Below are 21,575 nucleotides of genomic sequence, written 5' to 3'. Positions count from 1 at the left end.
GTGAATCTATTGAATATACTAAAAGTAAACACTCCAATGGTTGTAACAGTGGGGAACATGATGACATTATTTAATAATATGGTAAATTAACATATATACAATAAACAAGCTCTGTAACATTTAACAAAATGAGACATGACAACTTGCACAACTTCACTTTACTTCTCAATGTCCTGAAAATGTTCTGTAAAAAATTTTCACTAAATCCGTTATTAATTACGAAATAACTTATGGGGTAATGATCAATCTTGACGTTCTTGCTCTACGAAATTTAAATTACAAAATGTTAAATAATGGGTACAAAATTTCTTCTCAGTGTATAAACATATATTTGGAACAAAAATGTTATGTGCCAGTCTTTGAAACAGGAAGAAATGAGTCTGAATTTGGTACGACTGACACTCAAATATGTCAGTTGTTAATTAAAAAATAAGCTTCCCAGTCAAGTGCTGACTTCAGTAAACAAAAATTTAGGCTAAATGCCATCCTCCAGTCAGAGTTGTGGTGTACTGGGTGGGATTAAGTGCTTTACAATATTTTATGACTTGCAGATGCCAAAGATGTCTGGATAAGGAACTTGGAGATGCAGATGGAATTTTTCGTATATGCATAGGCCTCTAACCAAACCAACTGCAATGAGTATTAGTTGATTAGCTTCTATCTTCACAGAAATTGTCAGCTTCTAGTACACACTACTCATGATTTTTCTGGGGCATATAAAAACTATATGTATTTAACTGCATGAGCAATCAAACTTCTGATGCACTTGGTAGGAATACACCAATTCTGGGAATGAATAGGTGGATACATAAATATTGTAATGAAATACTAAAATTAATTATGCAATTTTATACAAAAAAAACTTACTGTAATCACCACTGCAAATGCAATCCCCAGCTTTGATTTGATGAGTTCAACTTTTCGCAAAGAAAAGTAGACATAAACAAAAATGGCTACCAAAGTGGCAATCAAAGGAGCAACAGCTCGAGCACTGAATTTTCCTGGGTAGTACACATGCAGCAAATCATTTTCATTTTTGTATGTCGTATCCAGATTTTGAACACCTCCTTGATGTAGTGGGTACAATCGCCGCAAACGCTGGTGGAGTCCATCAAGAAATCTGAAAGAGAGAAAACTTTCAACAATATAATAATTGCTACTCACCATATAGCGGAGATGCAGAGTCACAGGTAGGTACAACAAAAAGACTGTCACAAAATAAGCTTTCACTCAACAAGGCCTTGGTCAAAAGTAGATATCTCGATATCTCTCTCTCTCTCTCTCTCTCTCTCTCTCTCTCTCTCTCTCTCTCTCTCTCTCTCTCACACACACACACACACACACACACACACACACACACGCAAACACAAATCGCACATACAACTGCAGTCTCTGGCAGCTGAAGCCACCACACTCACTCTATCCTGGATTTTCCACTGCTCAGCAATATAATAGCTATTAGCATCAATCTCAAAACAGTGTAACTGAATGGACTTTTCACATTTTTCCCATAAAAGTGGAGACTGATAAGTAATATGAAACTGTCTTCCATAACAATCCAATCTCTAAAATATTTTTCTGAAGCACATAAAAAGAGGTATCAAGGCTTCGTCATAAAAAGGCACAACTGTGACACTTATTGACAGCACACACCAATTCCGTTCCACAGCTCTCAGAATCAAACACTTCAGTTGCACTAAATAAGAGGAACCAAATTGTGATGAGTTAGCAGACACACGTGAACCTTCTATAACAACTTATAGTGAAAAAATACAATGTGACAAACAGGTGAAGAAAGTGCAATTAGAGAAAATGTGTGTGATAATTTGAAAACAACATTGGCAGTTATACTAGGAACATAGACTCCGGTAAAAAAAAAAAAAAAAAGTACAAGAACATATGTGGCTTAAAATAAACAAACAAATCAATAAAAAGAAATAAAGGCTACATATGTCAGATGCATGGAAGAGAGACTAAAGAGAAAGATGAATGTAGCAAAGAGTGAAGGTGAGCTTCAAGTATTTGTGATTTGTAAACTTACTAAGCCAAAATACTTGAAGGAGATGATAAGATAAATAAACTTGAAATTATTTTAACATTACAATGAGAAGTATGGCAGAACACTCAGCTATTACAAGAAAGACAGGACAGCCTATGCTCACTCTACATTTATGGATGCGTGTTTCCTTCCCCTTATTAATGAGAGGATTTCTATGTATTGCAAATCTGTGTGTGTCATGTACAAGGCACACACTGAAAAATAATGTGGTTGTGATTTACTGCCACTATTTTATTTTCTTTTAGTTACATTGTATCAGTTCCAGTATATCAAACTAAAGAACAAAACTTGGAAAGCCTTCACAACTCTACAATCTATTAAATCTTGCACTGCTTTGCAATCCAGCATGAGAACCAATTGGTAATGCAAGGAAATAGAAGACACACTTTATAACAATGGACACTCCAGGGTCGAAACAACAAACAAAACTGATGAAAGATAACCAATCACCAACAAACAATGTATGGATGACGCATACACATAAGCAACAGATTAGAAAAATCCACAACTACATATGCGGCTACTGTTGTTAAGCAATGCTACCCCACATACATCTACACCTACGTGGCAACTCTGCTAATCACACTTGAGTGCCTGGCACAGGATTCACTGAACCACTTTCACAATAATTCTCTGTTATTAAACTCTCAGAAAGTACACAGAAAAAACAACACCTTTATATTTCTGTGGGAGCTCTGCTTTCTTATTTTATTAAGATGATCATTTCTCCTTACGTTAGGATGGCGTCAACAAAATATTTTCACATTCAGAGCAGAAAGTTGGTGACTAAAATTTTGTGAGAAGACCCAGCCGCGAAGAGAAACACCTTTGTTTTGATGATGTCCACCCCAAACACTTTTGTTTTGATGATGTCCACCCCAAATCCTGTATCATGTCTGTGGCACTCTCTCCCTTATTTCTCAATAACACAAAACATGCTGCCATTCTTGGAACTTTCTCAAGGTATTCGTTACCCTATCTGGTAAGGATCACACATTGAACAGCAGTACTCCAAAAGAGGACGGACAAGCATAGTGTAGCCAGTCTCTTTAGCAGATCTGTTGCTAAGTGTTCTGCTAATAAAACGCAGTCTTTGGTTCACCTACTCTGCAACATTTTCTATGTGTTCTTTCAAATTTAAATTGTTCATAATTGCAATTCCTAGGTATTTAGTGTAACTTATGGCCTTTAGATTTGATGATTTATCATGTAATCAAAGTTTAACAGATTCAACAGTATCATCTGCAAGTAGTCTATGCCAGCTGCTCAGATTGTCTCCTAAATCATTTATATACATAAAGAACAATAGAAGACCTATAAAACTGTCTTCGGGAATGCCAGAAATCACATCTGTTTTATTTGACAACTTTCCATCAATAGCAACGAACTGTGACCTCTGTGACAGGAAATCACAAATCCAGACGCATAACTCAGATGATATTCCATATGCAAGCAACTTGATTACAAGCCGCTCCTGAGCTACAGTGTCAAAAGCCTTCTAGAAATATGAAATCAATTTGAAATTCTTTGTCGATAGCACACAACACTTCATGTGAGTAAAGAGCTAGTAGTGTTTCACAAGAACGGTGGTTTCTAAATTATTGTTGACTACATGTCAATAAACTGTTCTCTTTGAGCTAATTCATAATGTTCAAACACAATATATATTCCAGAATCCTGCTGCATATCGACGTTAATGTTATGGGCTTTTAATTTAGTGGATTACTCCTATTACCTTTATTGAATATTGGTGTAACCTTTGCAACTTTCCAGTCTTTGGGAACAGATCTTTCATCAAGCGAGTGGTTGTATATGATTGTTAAGTATGAATCCTGTGAATCAACATACTCCAAAAGGAACCGAACTGGTATAGAGTTGGACTGGAAGGCTCGCTTTTATTAAGTGATTTAAGTTACTTCAAAACTACTACTACTACTACTACTACTACTACTGCTACCACCACTACTACTAAAACACACACACACACACACACACACACACACACACACACACACACACACACACATTTTCTGGGTAGCTGAGTACGGTGGGAGAGGAACAAAGTGGTGGGAAAAAAATTTACAGGGTAAGGAACTGTCCCTAGAAGGAAACAGAAAGAAAGAGATTCTTAGCGGCAATGGCAAAATGTGGTAACACAAGTTATGCAAAATCTTTGTTTATCTTCCACTACTACACCTTACAGGTGTGATTACACAGGTGCATAGTCACCCACCACTTCCAACATACATTTCCTTTCAAATTAAAGGTCCCTCCAAAACATCATCTATTCTCAAAACACTTCTACACCTTTGTTACTCATTGACCTCAGTTGCCCTTTTCCCACCTCTCATCCTCACCCTTTGTCTCCTTTAATGACACTGTATGCTACACAACACTCGCCTCCCACTTTTTGTTCCAGTCACTCAGCTTTGTGATAATCATAACTGATCCACAATTTGCCACTGCAGGCCTCCCTGTGTGTGTGTGTGTGTGTGTGTGTGTGTGTGTGTGTCGTGTGACTGTCTTTCCTTTTTATTGTTTGAAACTAATGAATCAGTACCTGTTATGCCTCGCAAAGCATTGGAAACAGCACAACAATACTCTGCTCCACTCTACATTCAACACGCAAATGTTAAAGAACAGACATGTAACAACAAATAAAGGACAACGCTTAACAAATAAATTACATGTTACTCTAACTCTGAAATTTCATAATGGCATGCAGTAGCGCACTTAAAATATTGATCACAATTGGATAATAATCTGTATAGGAACAACAAATAAGAAAATAAAGGAACACCAGTGGATGAGATTAATATTCAGGTACGCAAAAGTTGCTTACAAAAATACCAACTATAATGCAGCCTGGTATACATTATTGTGATGATATTTCAAAAAGAAGCCTGCAGTACTCATATTCTTATACTGAGCCACAACTGACTTACAAAACTTACTCTTGACTGTGAACACGAAGAAATAGGGTGAGTGCATACTGCAGCACTCTCTGCCGACTTCGAAGTGGATACCTCTTAACTCCAGTGTCTTTCACGCAATGCCCCAGAAGAACTTCTGACAGACTCACCTTCCCATGCTGAACACCCTGTAACAATTTATTTCTGTTATTAACATAAAATAAACTTATTATTGTAATTTCTGAATTTCGTACATGTCAAATTAGTTATTTGTGTAGCTTCACAAAAACTCTGAACAAATTTTATAAAAATGTATAGATAGTTCTACAAATAATCTACAATATTGTCATGCTCAGGTGAGTCACATGTAGTTCCTCACATATTTTACCTTAATTTAATATCAAACAAGGAAATGTGTTCTTGCAATAATATATCATTAACTCATAACAGTGAAATTTAAATCCTACAACATACTCCAAAAACCACAAAATAAATCTATGGTACTGTTCAGCCACTTTCATTTTCTTCCAACGTTAAAATGATTAAGAAGTTAACACATGTACCAGTGGATACAAATATTGAAGTCTTTGTATCCTGCAATGGCTTCATATTCAATAAGTTAAAGGTCATACAATAAGCAAAAAACCTAACAAACATTTTATGTTGAGTTTGCAAGAGAAAATGAAAAGAAATGATGAAGTAGAGATATAGTAAGAAACATAGCAAAGAGACAGTTATCGTTAGAGATTTAGAAAGATAAAAAAAGAAGCTATGATGCAATTACATAGTGGTTAAATATTGAAATATCTTATGGCATATACTGAGGTAAGTACAATTATTTTTCATCAAGAAATTCACTTGAAATCAAATCTATGTTTATCCTATGTGAACATCAGACTCAACTCTAAAAATTAAAGTATATCTCAGCCAAAAGTTCATTTGGACATTATAATGCTTTACTGGGTGTGATGGTAGTAGCGTTGGTTAAACTGTGAACTGATCCAGCCAGCCAGTTACAAGGAGATTACTGGTATAAAATGGAATCTCAATCACAGTGTATCTTGATATTCAGTGCATGTGCTGCACACGGCGAGAGGTGAAATGCATATTATATGCACAACAAAAATCTTAATCTACCCATATATCAATAAATCTTGAAACATTTAAACTAGGTGCAAATTCATACAAACCCTATCCATCAAAGTGGTGTACTAGTGAACGAAATGGACATGTAAACTAACAAAGTTTTCTATCGTCACACATTGAGAGATAATACATGCATTAATAAGCTGTTGTTTTTCTATGCTGACAGTTATCACTTCTAGCTGAAACTGCAGCCCCAGTAATATGCAAGTATTACAATCTGATTTCTACAAATAAACAGGTTACACAACACAGTCCAATAAGCCATTCTCCAAGATTCTCTAGTGACACTGGTTTACAGACAAGTGTTATTAATGCTGATCAAAAGGTCAGATTTATAACCTACAAACAAATGATCACAGCACTGCCTCCCACATGAAGAAAGAATGTACTTTCTAAATGATGTCTCTCACTTGTTTACATAGTATTTACCACTTACCACCATCAGAAGCAATGAGTGCTCACACCAAATGCAAAAAATAAGTCAATCAAGAATTTACAATTATTTTTAAACACTCACACTGAAAATGATCTTCAAAGCAGAGTGCCCTGAAACCAACTGAGTACTCACTTGCAGTCAGAGTTGTGCGGAATGACCTTAAACTCACCTGCTTTTGCTTGTAGATCAAACTTTATGAAAGTAGCAAAGATGACAGTTAAAAAGTCAGAAACTAGGGAAGGACAGGCTAGAAAAGCAAGCTGTATGGGACTGGTGACAGATAGCTTGGGCATAAAATACCAGTAGTGACAAAGGAGACGAGAAAGAAGAAGAAGAAGAAGAAGAAGAAGAAGAAGAAGGAAGTGCTTGTTTGGAAGGAGGAAACCATAAATGAAAATGGGTACATGATAGTCAGTTTCCAGAAGTAGAAAGTGTGCTGTTAAAGTGAATTAAGCAAGCTTGTGCTTCAAATATTCCAGTCAGTGATACTGTCATTTGTGGTAAAGAAATGTATTTGACAAAAAGTTGGGACTCACAAAACATTCATCCAAAGGCTGGATCAAAAGGTGTAAGAATCAACATAATTTAGTGTATAAATGTGCTAGAAGTGATGTCGGAAGTGTAAACTTTAACACTTTTCAGTCATGGTAAAATAGTCTTCTATGAGTCATAGAAAGGTATAGTCCCAATGATGTTGCTAAGGCAGGTGAAAGAAGCTTATTTTTCACCCTCTGCCTGAAAAAACTCTGGAGTTCAGAGGAGAGAAATGCCACAGCAGAAAATTTAGTAAAGAGAGGCTAAGTGTTTTGTTATGTTGTAATGAAAGTGGAATAGAAAAGGTGGTGCCACTAATAATTGGAACGGTGAATACTCCACATTTTTTTTAAAATGTGTGGACAGTTCCACCTGCACGTAAATCTAATGTGAAAGCATGGGTAAAACAAACTATACTCAAATAGTACTTACATGCCTGGGATGTAAGGTAGGGTTTTAGAAATAGGAAAATCATTCTGTTTACTGACCAGCATGCAGCACATCACCAAGATACATCGAATCTACATAATATAAAGCAAATATATTTAAAAAGAAAGATGATGAGACTTACCAAACAAAAGCGCTGGCAGGTCGATAGACACACAAACAAACACAAACATACACACAAAAATCTAGCTTTCGCAACCAACGGTTGCCTCGTCAGGAAAGAGGGAAGGAGAAGGAAAGACAAAAGGATATGGGTTTTAAAGTAATGTTTTTTTTCCTCCTAACTGTATCAGTTACCTTCAGCAATTCGGCAAAAACGTTATAAAACTCCTGAAACAAAATACAGGAAGATTCTTGTACAAAATTGGATGGCATGTCTTCATACTATGATGAGAAAGGTTACAATCTTGGACACTGTGTATTACATAAGAAGTGCCTGAGATTCAGCGTAAGAAAGCACAATGTGAAACTGCTTCAAGAAGGCTGGCTTTCATCAGATACTTAAAAGACATTACACAAGAATTCCAATTGAGCAATGGAATTCCAGCTGAACAATGGCAGCAAATAATGGGGCCAGATGCAAACACTGACTGCTTATCTTTGGTGAATATATTGAATGTGACAGAGGTTTTACTGTCTGTCAGTCCATGACAATTCATGAAGTGTTACAGGAACAGATTGCAGAGAATCTAGAAGAAAGTGACAATGAGGATGAACCAGAAACTTTGCTGGTTCCTACAATATCAAAAGCTAATGAAGCAATAAAGCCAGTTTTGGTGGCTAGGCGGGAAGCTAATAGCACAGCTTATTAGCTGCAATGACATTTATATTCTTGCTTGTCAAAAATATTTGGCTGTTTATTTTCGAATATGTCGTGATTTTCATAACTTATGTGTGGGGCCCTTAAGATTTCACTGCTCTGCAGTACCGTTGATTTTCTAGGTTGGCTTACAGTGTTACCTGCAGTTGTACAATTTCTGTCATTTCAGCTGTAAGAAGCTGAGAGGACATCATATTGTTGTGATTCAGTATGTTTATATTGTTAGTGCCACACAAACTGTAGCAATCAACAATGGATGCAAATTACAGTCAAGACACTGTTGAAAAACATGAATGTATAAGTTCGCAGTTCCCAAGTGGTTCATGCAGACAATACAACACTAATTTTAAGTTAATGATGATTCTGGAACCAGGAGGCATGAACAAGTGTGTAGCTGGAAGAAAATATGGTGTCACAGAAGTGACTGTTTCAGGTGGAATCAGATGAAGAATAAATTAAATCATGGTTCCAGAATGAGATTTTCACTCTGCAGCGGAGTGTGCGCTGATATGAAACTTCCTGGCAGATTAAAACTGTGTGCCCGACCGAGACTCGAACTCGGGACCTTTGCCTTTCGCGGGCAAGTGCTCTACCAACTGAGCTACCGAAGCACGACTCACGCCCGGTACTCACAGCTTTACTTCTGCCAGTACCTCGTCTCCTACCTTCCAAACTTTACAGAAGCTCTCCTGCGAACCTTGCAGAACTAGCACTCCTGAAAGAAAGGATATTGCGGAGACATGGCTTAGCCACAGCCTGGGGGATGTTTCCAGAATGAGATTTTCACTCTGCAGCGGAGTGTGCGCTGATATGAAACTTCCTGGCAGATTAAAACTGTGTGCCCGACCGAGACTCGAACTCGGGACCTTTGCCTTTCGCGGGCAAGTGCTCTACCAACTGAGCTACCGAAGCACGACTCACGCCCGGTACTCACAGCTTTACTTCTGCCAGTACCTCGTCTCCTACCTTCCAAACTTTACAGAAGCTCTCCTGCGAACCTTGCAGAACTAGCACTCCTGAAAGAAAGGATATTGCGGAGACATGGCTTAGCCACAGCCTGGGGGATGTTTCCAGAATGAGATTTTCACTCTGCAGCGGAGTGTGCGCTGATATGAAACTTCCTGGCAGATTAAAACTGTGTGCCCGACCGAGACTCGAACTCGGGACCTTTGCCTTTCGCGGGCAAGTGCTCTACCAACTGAGCTACCGAAGCACGACTCACGCCCGGTACTCACAGCTTTACTTCTGCCAGTACCTCGTCTCCTACCTTCCAAACTTTACAGAAGCTCTCCTGCGAACCTTGCAGAACTAGCACTCCTGAAAGAAAGGATATTGCGGAGACATGGCTTAGCCACAGCCTGGGGGATGTTTCCAGAATGAGATTTTCACTCTGCAGCGGAGTGTGCGCTGATATGAAAAGCTGTGAGTACCGGGCGTGAGTCGTGCTTCGGTAGCTCAGTTGGTAGAGCACTTGCCCGCGAAAGGCAAAGGTCCCGAGTTCGAGTCTCGGTCGGGCACACAGTTTTAATCTGCCAGGAAGTTTCATATCAGCGCACACTCCGCTGCAGAGTGAAAATCTCATTCTGGAAACATCCCCCAGGCTGTGGCTAAGCCATGTCTCCGCAATATCCTTTCTTTCAGGAGTGCTAGTTCTGCAAGGTTCGCAGGAGAGCTTCTGTAAAGTTTGGAAGGTAGGAGACGAGGTACTGGCAGAAGTAAAGCTGTGAGTACCGGGCGTGAGTCGTGCTTCGGTAGCTCAGTTGGTAGAGCACTTGCCCGCGAAAGGCAAAGGTCCCGAGTTCGAGTCTCGGTCGGGCACACAGTTTTAATCTGCCAGGAAGTTTCATATCAGCGCACACTCCGCTGCAGAGTGAAAATCTCATTCTGGAAACATCCCCCAGGCTGTGGCTAAGCCATGTCTCCGCAATATCCTTTCTTTCAGGAGTGCTAGTTCTGCAAGGTTCGCAGGAGAGCTTCTGTAAAGTTTGGAAGGTAGGAGACGAGGTACTGGCAGAAGTAAAGCTGTGAGTACCGGGCGTGAGTCGTGCTTCGGTAGCTCAGTTGGTAGAGCAATTGCCCGCGAAAGGCAAAGGTCCCGAGTTCGAGTCTCGGTCGGGCACACAGTTTTAATCTGCCAGGAAGTTTCAAATTAAATCATGTCAGTTTTACCAGCCACATTTCAGGGGAGCAAAGCAGGGCAGTTTTCATTATTTGGAGCAGCAGGTTGTTCAGTATGTGCAAGAGAAGTGCGATTTCTTGAGAAATTATCTGAATGAAGCCATTGGAGATGAAAAAAAATTTTGAAGCTGCATGTGTTGTGGAATTCAAAGAAAGTACTAGCCAGTGTGCAAAGGGCTTACATTACAACTGGGAGCTATGTTAGCAAGCAACTTCCCATGGCGTATCACAAAAAACTACTTGCGTATCAGCATCATATAATCAATCTTACGAAATGGCATAACTATTTGCTAGCTCATATGGACAACACTGATCAGACACATTCTTTTTTGACATGACATCAAATGTTACTTTCAATGTGAAGGGCATTAAAAGTGTTCCTACGTGGATTTCTGACAGAGAAAACACCAGAATAAAAGTAGTGCTGGATGCACTAGCAGATGGAAGGAAACTGCCTCATTAAGTGAGTCTTCACAGGAATACGATACCAAAAGAAAAACAACCTGCAGGGTTTAACTTTAGATGCCAATAAAAGGGTTGATGACTAATGACTTTGTGATAAGATTGACTGCAGGCTGTTTAGAACAGAATACTAGGCTCTTTGCTTAACAGAGGGAAATACTGGTGCTGTATTCTTTCAGGTGACACCTCACACCCAAGAAGTTAAAGATCTAATAGCAAAAAACAACAAAGATATGATAACAATTTCTGCTAGCATGATCTCATGTCTTCAAGTAATGGATGTTGTTGTGATTAGACCTTTTAAGGTTCACCTATGTCAGCTTTACAGTGAGTTACTTCTTCAAAGAGACAATGCCCTCATTCCAGAGTGGAAATTAAAGAAACACTATGTTCAGTCAGTGGACCCCTAGTGCCTGCAGATGAATCTCAAGTGAATCTATTATGAAAGAATTAAAAAAGTGCTGCATATCCAGTGCTATGGATGGCTCAGAAGATGACAGGCTACTATGAGAAAAGTGTCAGGAAAGAAGAAATGCCAGGAGGTTACAAATTAATCTAGTGGTACTAGTGATTAAGGAGGAGGTGGTGGTGGTGGTGGTGGTGGTGGTGGTGGTGGTGGTGGTGGTGATGATGATGATGATGATGATGATTAAAAATACCAATACCACAGAAGTAGCAAGAAAAATAGAAATCAAAAATAAAAATTAAGGTAAACCACTTATTTTTGATTATTTTATTTCTACGTATCTTATCAAAATGTAGCGAGTCAATAATTGGCATAGTTTAGAATAGATATAATGTTAACTTTTTACAGAGCTAATTTATAGCAATAAAATGTTTGTAATTTTGATGTCAGAGTATTTTAAAAATAAAATTTTTCCAAGGAGCCTCTTAAAAAAAAAAAAGGGGGGGGTGGGGGAGTCATATTATATTCAGGATTATCTTATACTCAGGTAAATACAGTAAATCGAGAATGATGTAACATAATGATTCATGACAGCAATACCATATAGTAGTACATAATATATACAGAATAATTACTTGGTATGTGAATACAGTCCTCAGTGGTGCAGGATCTTTAGCATAACGTCCTGGGTCATGATGCCAAAGGCCAGCAGGACTCAAAACTAGGCATCCAAACTCTGGCACCATTGATCGATGCTCTGGCGCCAATGCCACAGCAGATTCCACGTGAAGGCAGACATCAGAAAGTGTCAATGAACTGTGGGTAGCAAAAAGTAATAAAATCACATTTAATTACTGTAGCCACAAAGTCTCCAACAAGAAAATTAAGTCATTCCTCCAATCTATAAAATTGCTGTTATTTCAGTGAAGTATATAATGTTCAATATTTTTGAGTCATTCGATACTTACGGCGGAATGCAACACAAAAACCTCATTTTTCACCAGTAAATATAACTTACACTGTAAAGTACCAGACTCTGTCATTCCATGTGAAGTGGTCTAGAGGTTGCCGCATGACCATCATGGATTTTGATGAAATTTTGTATGAAGAACAGCACATGTCTCCATTTCACTTTGGTAAAGTTTCACCATCATCAATACAATACTTCCAGAGAATCAGTCATTTGTTCAGTCCCATAGGGCAACTATCAACAGTGCATCTGTGAGTTTTTGATGATGTTCAGACATAATATCTCTAGTAATATTTTTTTTAAAGAAACAAAAATTGGTCATCTTGTACAACTTTTTGTGCTCTCTTAGTCAAAATAATAATAAATATATTTCCTGAGCAATTTGCATATGAATAAGTTGAAGCAAAGTCAGCTGAAAAAATAGATACTCGAAGAAATGTGAAGTTTAGCTTCTTATATTTCCAGAAGTAATTGCAGGATACATCTGAAACTTTGCACGTATTAACTTACCAATACAAGTGTTTAGAATACACAATTTCATTCTCCTACTGCTTCCCAATAGTTTACAATTTGAGGACAAAGTTGATCAAGGTGTATACGTGGACAAGGGGAAAAAATTCCTGGATTTCTCCCAGATTTCCCAGTTAAAAATACACTTTCTCCCGGGTGGAAACATAGTTTTCCCTGTTAATTGAAAGTATATTTTCTCTCGGAACTGTGTAACTTATCAATCCTTTGAATGGTTATGGTTTTATACATGGCCGTAGAAATTTCACGGCGCTTTAGAAAACGACACACCTTTTGGAAAGATGTTTGATCTGCAGTAACATATCTTCTTCTTCACGCGATCAGGCCCAGAGGACCGCGCGCCACTACAGTTAGAGCTCTCCATCCGTCTCTGTCTTCTGCTATCTGTCTCCAGTTTTCCGTGACTCCCAGCTGCAACAGGTCTTCTCCCACTCCATCGATCCACCTCTTTCTAGGTCTTCCCACTGGTCTGCTGCCTGACGGGATCCAGTCCATTGTGATTTTGGACCATCTTGTTGCCTCCATTCTAACAACATGTCCAGCCCATTGCAGTCTTTTGCTTCTCATCACTCCCAAGATGTTAGGCTCCTTGTACAGCTCCTCTAATTCAGTGTTATGGCGTCTTCTCCATTCTCCAGTAGTCTGATCTCTGACTGGTCCAAATATTTTCCTGAGGACTTTCCTTTCAAATGTTAGCAGTCGCTTAAGGTCTTGTTTTCAAGTGCTCCAGGTTTGAGAACCATAAAGTACTACCGGCATTATTAATGTCTTATACAACCGTAGCTTTAGTTGTTGCGAGACACTTCTACATTTTAATATAGGGTCTAGAGAGTGATAGCATCTGTTTCCCGCCTGCAGTCGTGCTTTTATCTCTGCTTCAGTTGATGTTACTTCTGTAAAAAATGATACAAGGTATTTGAACTCTTTCACATGTTTATACCTGGTGTTGTTCACAATTAAATCTTGAGAGTTCTGGATCTTTCTTCCTATGGTCATATACTCTGTCTTTTCAGAGCTAATTTGTAGACCGATCCTAGCCGCCAATAACTCCAAGGTCTGGATACTTCTCTTCAGATCTTCTTGTGTGCATGCTAATAGTGCAATGTCGTCTGCATAGGCCAGATATGTAATGTGTTCATTACCAATTTGAATGCCCTTGATGTTTTCTTTGTTGAAATCCCACATTACCTTCTCAAGTGGCAGGTTGAAGAGGACAGGTGATAGCCCATCTCCTTGGCGTAATCCTGTTACAACTTGGAAGCTTTCTGTCATTTGATTGCCTACCTCAACCTTAAGTTTTGTGTCATTTAGGCATACCTCTACCAGTATGACCAACTTCTTTGGTATACCAAACTCTGTCATAGCTCTAATCAGGCTAGGTCTGTGTATACTGTCGTAAGCCTACTTGAAGTCTACAAACAGGAGATGTATCTCTCGTCCGTATTCGTACATTTTTTCACAGACCTGTTTTAGAACAAAAATCTGGTCCGTGGTTGATCGCCCTGCCTGGAAACCTCCTTGGTATTCTCCAATTATGTCTGTTGCTATAGGTTTTATTCGTTCTAATAGGCAGTTGGAGCAGATCTTATAACAGGTGTTGAGTAGCGCTATGCCCCTGTAGTTGTCACATACGGATTTGTCTTTCTTTTTATATATGGGGCATATCACAGCTACCTTCCATTCCTCTGGTATTTCATGTTTTACGCAAATTTGCTCGATTAGATTGTGGATTTTGAAACAGAGGATTTCGTCTCCAGCCTTGAGAAGTTCAGCAGGAATACCGTCCTCACCTGGACTTTTACCATTCTTAAGGTTTTTAATCTGGTTCCTTATCTCTTCAATGGTGGGTGGAGGATATTCTGGGTCTACTGTTACTGGTTCATCAAACTCAAGTAGTTCGGTTGGTTCATCAGAGTTTAGTAATTCTCTGAAGTATTCCATCCATCTTCTTCCAATTTTTTGATCTTCTGTTAACATTCTTCCATTGGCATCTTTTATGAATCTGTGTTGATGGTATGTCCCTCCTTTAAAACTTTTCACTTTTCTATAAAGTTCTTTATACCTATTTCCATGAAAGTCTTGTTCAGCTTCCTCCATGATACTTTTAACATATTTTCTCTTTGCTTTCCTCAATGTGTCTTGGGTCTGCCATCGTGTTTCTTCAAACTTCGATTTTTCTTCTTCTTGCATATTGCTTTGTATCCACATTAGTTTGGCCCGTTGTCTCTCCCTGATAGCTCCCTCACACTCCTCATTGAACCACACTCTTTTTCCCCTAGTTCGCTTTGGGATTACTTCTTGGGCTGTTTCTATAATGGTCTCTGCAATCGCCTTCCAGTTCTGATCTACCACAGTATATCCTTCCTCTTCATTCAAAGCCTCAAAATGGTTTGTTAGTGCTATCTTGAAAGTTCTTCTTATATTATCTTCAGTCAGACTCTCGTGGTCATATCGAGTGACTCTTTGCATTCTTTTGTGCTTCCTGGCTCTCCATATTGTTTTCATCCTTCCTCTGACAAGGAAGTGGTCTGATCCACATTCCGCACCTCTTGCCGTTCTAACATTTTGTATCCATTTCTTTATTCTCTTCTCTACAATTAGGTGGTCAATTTGGCTCACTGTTTTCCCATCTGGAGACACCCAGGTTCATTTATATATTCTCTTCCTGTCGAAATCAGTACTACTTATAAACAAGCCTTTTGCAGTCGCAAAGCTAACCAGCCTAGTGCCGTTATCACTGCTCACATCATGTAAACTGTGCTTTCCGATGGTCCCCATGAAGGCTGCTTCTTTCCCTATTTTTGCATTAAAATCTCCAAGGATAATTTTGTAATGTTCACTTGGTACATTGTCTAAAACCGCTTCTAATTCCTCGTAGAAAATATCTTTTTTGATGTCATCGCTTTCTTCAGTTGGGGCATGACAATTTATATATGTGAGTTTGTGTTTTCCTGTGTCTATGGTTAGGAGTGAGATTCTGGGGTTGATTGATTTAAAATCTATGAGAGTGGTACAGAGTGATTTCTTCACTGCAAAACCAGTTCCTAGTGAGTGGTTTGTTTCTGAGGCTCCATGGAATATGACATAGTTTTCCATTTCTGTAGCTCCGGTTTCTGTCCACCTTGTTTCTTGCAGGGCCAATAGATCAATTTGATACTTATCTGCCTCCCTTACTACACATTTTGCTGCCCCAGGTTGGTATAGGCTTCTGACATTCCAGGTCCCTAGTTGTATTTCCTTCCGTAGTCCTTGTTCTTGCTTAGATAGTTTTACAGAGATCAGTCCTATCCGAGGCTCTTCTGTGATGCTAGTACCGGTGATTATTTTTTCCAGGATGGGTTGGTAGCTCGTCGCCAACCCCCAACCTGGAGGACCAGGATTTTTCATTCGGGGTTTTCTCCCGTAGAAAGATTGGCTTCTCCACGCCTATAGAGGTCTTTCTGCCCTTTTGTACATATACCAGGGAATGACAGGAAAAGGAAATGGTGAGGACAGGTTTGGGATAGGAAAGGGGGGCGATAGATCGTTGTGGGACACACTTTGTCTGGCTCCTCCCCTTTGGCCTGTCCGGCATGGGTGACCCTGCTGGTAGCTACGCTACCGCCGGCATAGCCCTCCGGATCCGGAGCATGCAAACCTCCTCGCCCGCACGGACAGTGCTACGTTAAGGCGGTGTCCCCTGAGTAACATATAGGCTGCATATTTTCGAATTATGAAAGTATAAATTCGAATTCCACCAAACACCGCATGTTACTTTCCGAAGCATTGATACCGAGATTGCAATGCGTATTTGTAAGCCAGTCATAGCAAGAGAAGCTAAACTTTCACATGTGATATTGGTCTTTTATGCAGGTATTACATTTTAAAATATATCACACAAATATGCCAGTAAATTTTTTAATAACAACATAAAAGTGTGATCTTCTGGGCTATAAATTCTTCTAAGTGGCTCGTCATCAAAGAGCTGATTTTTAAATGAGTCCCAGATTCCCAGTGAAGTAGGCATCAACCTGATATTAAGCTTTTCAATGTGGTTTTGGGATGTAAATTTCCTTGGTTGCCAGTACTTTGTTATCTCATGTCTGGTTCTTTGTTTTGGCATAATGCCATACGTGCTAGAAGATGAAAACGTACACTTGAAATGCACCGAACAGTTGAAACTAGCCAATAGTTTGAAATTTAACCCTTTGTTTCAAATATATTGACTGCCTCAGTGGAAAAGATTAATAAAAGAAAATTTCTTCAGCAAACTGATAAAAATAACTTCATTGTTCTGCATGGCAATTAATGCTTGCCTGTCAGAAAAGTGGAAATAAAATAAAACCTGAAACTAATAACGTATTTTAGCCTTCTGTAATTATGTGAATGTATTTTAATTCACATGATAGCTCCCGGCCAAAGAAATCAATTTTGTTTTCATTTGACGTGAGTGCAGTAGACAAAGAGGAAACAGCAAAATCACTAAATGTAAACACGGGTCACATGGACACTACCCGCTTCCCTATTATAACTCAAGACTGCTCTGTCCAACAGACCTGTATCTACGATATTTCCGAACCGGGGCAATAGTAGATAGTGGCGTCCCTCGAGCGTTTGAGATGGGACATCAAAAATTAAAAAAAAACAAGAAAAAAAACGTTGAATTTTCAAAAATACGTTCATTTTGTAGCACACATCTTTCTGAAGACTGATACATAAAACATACGTATCTGAGGAATTGTAAGACATGTTATCAGATCTTAAGTGTCGCAAAGTGCAGCGCCACACCTCTTCACACAGCATTCTTCTATCGCACGTCACTGTATTTCGGTCTGTGGAATTGAAATGTGTATATTTTGTACAACTGAAGAAACTGCAAAAAGGTGGGAATTTAAGGAGATGCGACCTGGATAAACTGAAAGAACCAAAGGTTGTACAGAGTTTCAGGGAGAGCATAAGGGAACAATTGACAGGAATGGGGGAAAGAAATACAGTAGAAGAAGAATGGGTAGCTTTGAGGGATGAAGTAGTGAAGGCAGCAGACGACCAAGTAGGTAAAAAAACGAGGGCTAGTAGAAATTCTTGGGTAACAGAAGAAATATTGAATTTAATTGATGAAAGGATAAAATATAAAAATGCAGTAAATGAAGCAGGCAAAAAGGAATACAAACGTCTCAAAAATGAGATCGACAGGAAGTGCAAAATGGCTGAGCAGGGATGGCTAGAGGACAAATGTAAGGATGTAGAGGCTTATCTCACTAGGGGGAAGATAGGTACTGCCTACAGGGAAATTAAAGAGACTTTTGGAGATAAGAGAACCACTTGTATGAACATCAAGAGCTCAGATGGAAACCCAGTTCTAAGCAAAGAAGGGAAAGCAGAAAGGTGGAAGGAGTATATAGAGGGTCTATACAAGGGCGATGTACTTGAGGACAATATTATGGAAATGGAAGAGGATGTAGATGAAGATGAAATGGGAGATACGATACTGCGTGAAGAGTTTGACAGAGCACTGAAAGACCTGTGTCGGAACAAGGCCCCCGGAATAGACAACATTCCATTGGAACTACTGATGGCCTTGGGAGAGCCAGTCCTGACAAAACTCTACCATCTGGTGAGCAAGATGTATGAAACAGGTGAAATACCCTCAGACTTCAAGAAGAATATAATAATTCCAATCCCAAAGAAAGCAGGTGTTGACAGATGTGAAAATTACTGAACAATCAGTTTAATAAGCCACAGTTGCAAAATACTAACACGAATTCTTTACAGACGAATGGAAAAACTAGTAGAAGTCGATCTCGGGGAAGATCAGTTTGGATTCCGTAGAAATACTGGAACACGTGAGGCAATACTGACCTTACGACTTATCTTAGAAGAAAGATTAAGGAAAGACAAACCTACGTTTCTAGCATTTGTAGACTTAGAGAAAGCTTTTGACAATGTTAACTGGAATACTCTCTTTCAAATTCTAAAGGTGGCAGGGGTAAAATACAGGGAGCGAAAGGCAATTTACAATTTGTACAGAAACCAGATGGCAGTTATAAGAGTCGAGGGACATGAAAGGGAAGCAGTGGTTGGGAAGGGAGTGAGACAGGGTTGTAGCCTCTCCCCGATGTTATTCAATCTGTATATTGAGCAAGCAGTAAAGGAAACAAAAGAAAATTTCGGAGTAGGTATTAAAATCCATGGAGAAGAAATAAAAACTTTGAGGTTCGCTAATGACATTTTAATTCTGTCAGAGACAGCAAAGGACTTGGAAGAGCAGTTGAACGGAATGGACAGTGTCTTGAAAGGAGGATATAAGATGAACATCAACAACAGCAAAACGACGATAATGGAATGTAGTTGAATTAAGTCGGGTGAAGCCGGGGGAATTAGATTAGGAAATGAGACACTTAAAGTAGTAAAGGAGTTTTGCTATTTGGGGAGCAAAATAACTGATGATGGTCGAAGTAGAGAGGATATAAAATGTAGACTGGCAATGGCAAGGAAAGCGTTTCTGAAGAAGAGAAATTTGTTAACATCGAGTATAGATTTAAGTGTCAGGAAGTCATTTCTGAAAGTATTTGTATGGAGTGTAGCCATGTATGGAAGTGAAACATGGACGGTAAATAGTTTGGACAAGAAGAGAATAGAAGCTTTCGAAATGTGGTGCTACAGAAGAATGCTGAAGATTAGATGGGTAGATCACATAACTAATGAGGAAGTATTGAATAGGATTGGGGAGAAGAGAAGTTTGTGGCACAACTTGACCAGAAGAAGGGATCGGTTGGTAGGACATGTTCTGAGGCATCAAGGGATCACCAATTTAGAATTGGAGGGCAGCGTGGAGGGTAAAAATCGTAGGGGGAGACCAAGAGATGAATACACTAAGCAGATTCAGAAGGATGTAGGTTGCAGTAGGTACTGGGAGATGAAGAAGCTTGCACAGGATAGAGTAGCATGGAGAGCTGCATCAAACCAGTCTCAGGACTGAAGACCACAACAACAACAACACATTTTGTACTGGATGCCATCAAACTATATTCAGGACAGTGGAAATTGAAATGTTCTATGGTGCCTCTCCTGCTTCCAGTCGGCTGGTTTGACATCCTGCCCCTCATTTTTTTAAAACTCTTCAGAAAATTTTCATTCTTTATTCCCTTTTAGCTAACAACTTGCTGCTTTGCGTGACATAAAATTGAGTATAGGATACATAAAACCAGTAAAGAGAAGAGACAAGCAAGACAATACACATTTCTTCAATCCTTAGCTCCTAGAATTTTTTTCTCTCCAATCTTGCTACAGCTTTACATGGAGTGCTTTCCTTTCTGCAAAAGGATCCGTTACCTCATCAAACCCAAACGTTTTGCTACATGAAAAATCGAAATGTCACTGTCTAACACTGAAAAAGCTGTAATTACAAATAGGCCCAAGACTGGTGTGGTTTCTCGACCTGATTACCTATATTTTGTCACTGTCTGCGAGATAAAACAAAACAGGTCTTTATAATACTGCAGCAATTGTAACACACTCCAAATAAACAAGACTGTTTTGGCAGAAATGGTCATTTTTATAACACGGCAGATTATAATTCACAAAGTACCAATTGTTGTTGTTGTGGTCTTCAATCCTGAGACTGGTTTGATGCAGCTCTCCATGCTACTCTATCCTGTGCAAGCTTCTTCATCTCCCAGTACTTACTGCAACCCACATCCTTCTGAATCTGCTTAGTGTATTCATCTCTTGGTCTCCCTCTACGATTTTTACCCTCCACGCTGCCCCCCAATACTAAATTGGTGATCCCTCAATGTCTCAGAACATGTCCTACCAACCGATCCCTTCTTCTAGTCAAATTGTGCCACAAGCTCCTCTTCTCCCCAATATTCAATACCTCCTCATTAGTTATGTGATCTACCCATCTAATCTTCAGCATTCTTCTGTAGCACCAAATTTCGAAAGCTTCTATTCTCTTCTTGTCTAAACTATTTATCGTCCATGTTTCACTTCCATACATGGCTACACTCCATACAAATACTTTCAGAAACGACTTACTGACACTTACATCTATGCTCGATGTTAACAAATTTGTCTTCTTCAGGAACACTTTCCTTGCCATTGCCAGTCTACATTTTATATCCTCTCTACTTCGACCATCATCAGTTATTTTGATCCCCAAATAGCAAAACTCGTTTACTACTATAAGTGCCTCATTTCCTAATCTAATTCCCTCAGCATCACCCGACATTATTTGATTACATTCCATTATCGTCGTTTTGCTGTTGTTGATGTTCATCTTATATCCTCCTTTCAAGACACTGTCCATTCCGTTCAACTGCTCTTCCAAGTCCTTTGCTGTCACTGATAGAATTACAATGTCATCGCCGAACCTCAAAGTTTTTATTTCTTCTCCATGGACTTTAATACCTACTCTGAATTTTTCTTTTGTTTCCTTTACTGCTTGCTCAATATACAGATTGAATAACATCGGGGAAAGGCTACAACCCTGTCTCACTCCCTTCCCAACCACTGCTTCCCTTTCATGCCCCTCGACTCTTATAACTGACATCTGGTTTCTGTACAAATTGTAAATAGCCTTTCGCTCCCTGTATTTTACCCCTGCCACCTTTAAAATTTGAAAGAGAGTATTCCAGTCAACATTGTCAAAAGCTTTCTCTAAGTCTACAAATGCTAGAAATGTAGGTTTGCCTTTCCT

The 21,575-nt window shown here is 39.2% G+C and overlaps 1 protein-coding gene and 1 non-coding gene across 2 annotated transcripts in view; one reads left to right on the top strand and one right to left on the bottom strand.

Moving 5' to 3' along the window:
* LOC126162288 (sterol regulatory element-binding protein cleavage-activating protein) overlaps positions 1-21,575 on the bottom strand; it is a 284,313-nt gene that overhangs the window by 217,299 nt on the left and 45,439 nt on the right. Inside the window, exons 5-7 of the mRNA XM_049918707.1 lie at positions 12,036-12,216; positions 5,014-5,159; positions 868-1,120 (exon numbers count right to left, since the gene is read on the bottom strand). Coding sequence (XP_049774664.1) covers positions 868-1,120; positions 5,014-5,159; positions 12,036-12,216 — 580 coding nt within the window. The remainder of the gene's footprint in view (positions 1-867; positions 1,121-5,013; positions 5,160-12,035; positions 12,217-21,575) is intronic.
* On the top strand, positions 10,400-10,474 carry Trnas-cga (transfer RNA serine (anticodon CGA)). Its single transcript has one exon. It is a non-coding gene; the product is annotated as a tRNA-Ser (tRNA).

This window comes from Schistocerca cancellata, chromosome 2 (genome assembly GCF_023864275.1).
Source record: "Schistocerca cancellata isolate TAMUIC-IGC-003103 chromosome 2, iqSchCanc2.1, whole genome shotgun sequence".
NCBI lineage: Eukaryota > Metazoa > Arthropoda > Insecta > Orthoptera > Acrididae > Schistocerca > Schistocerca cancellata.
Note: the sequence above shows the minus strand (reverse complement) of the source record. Positions and strands in the feature narration are given on the sequence as shown.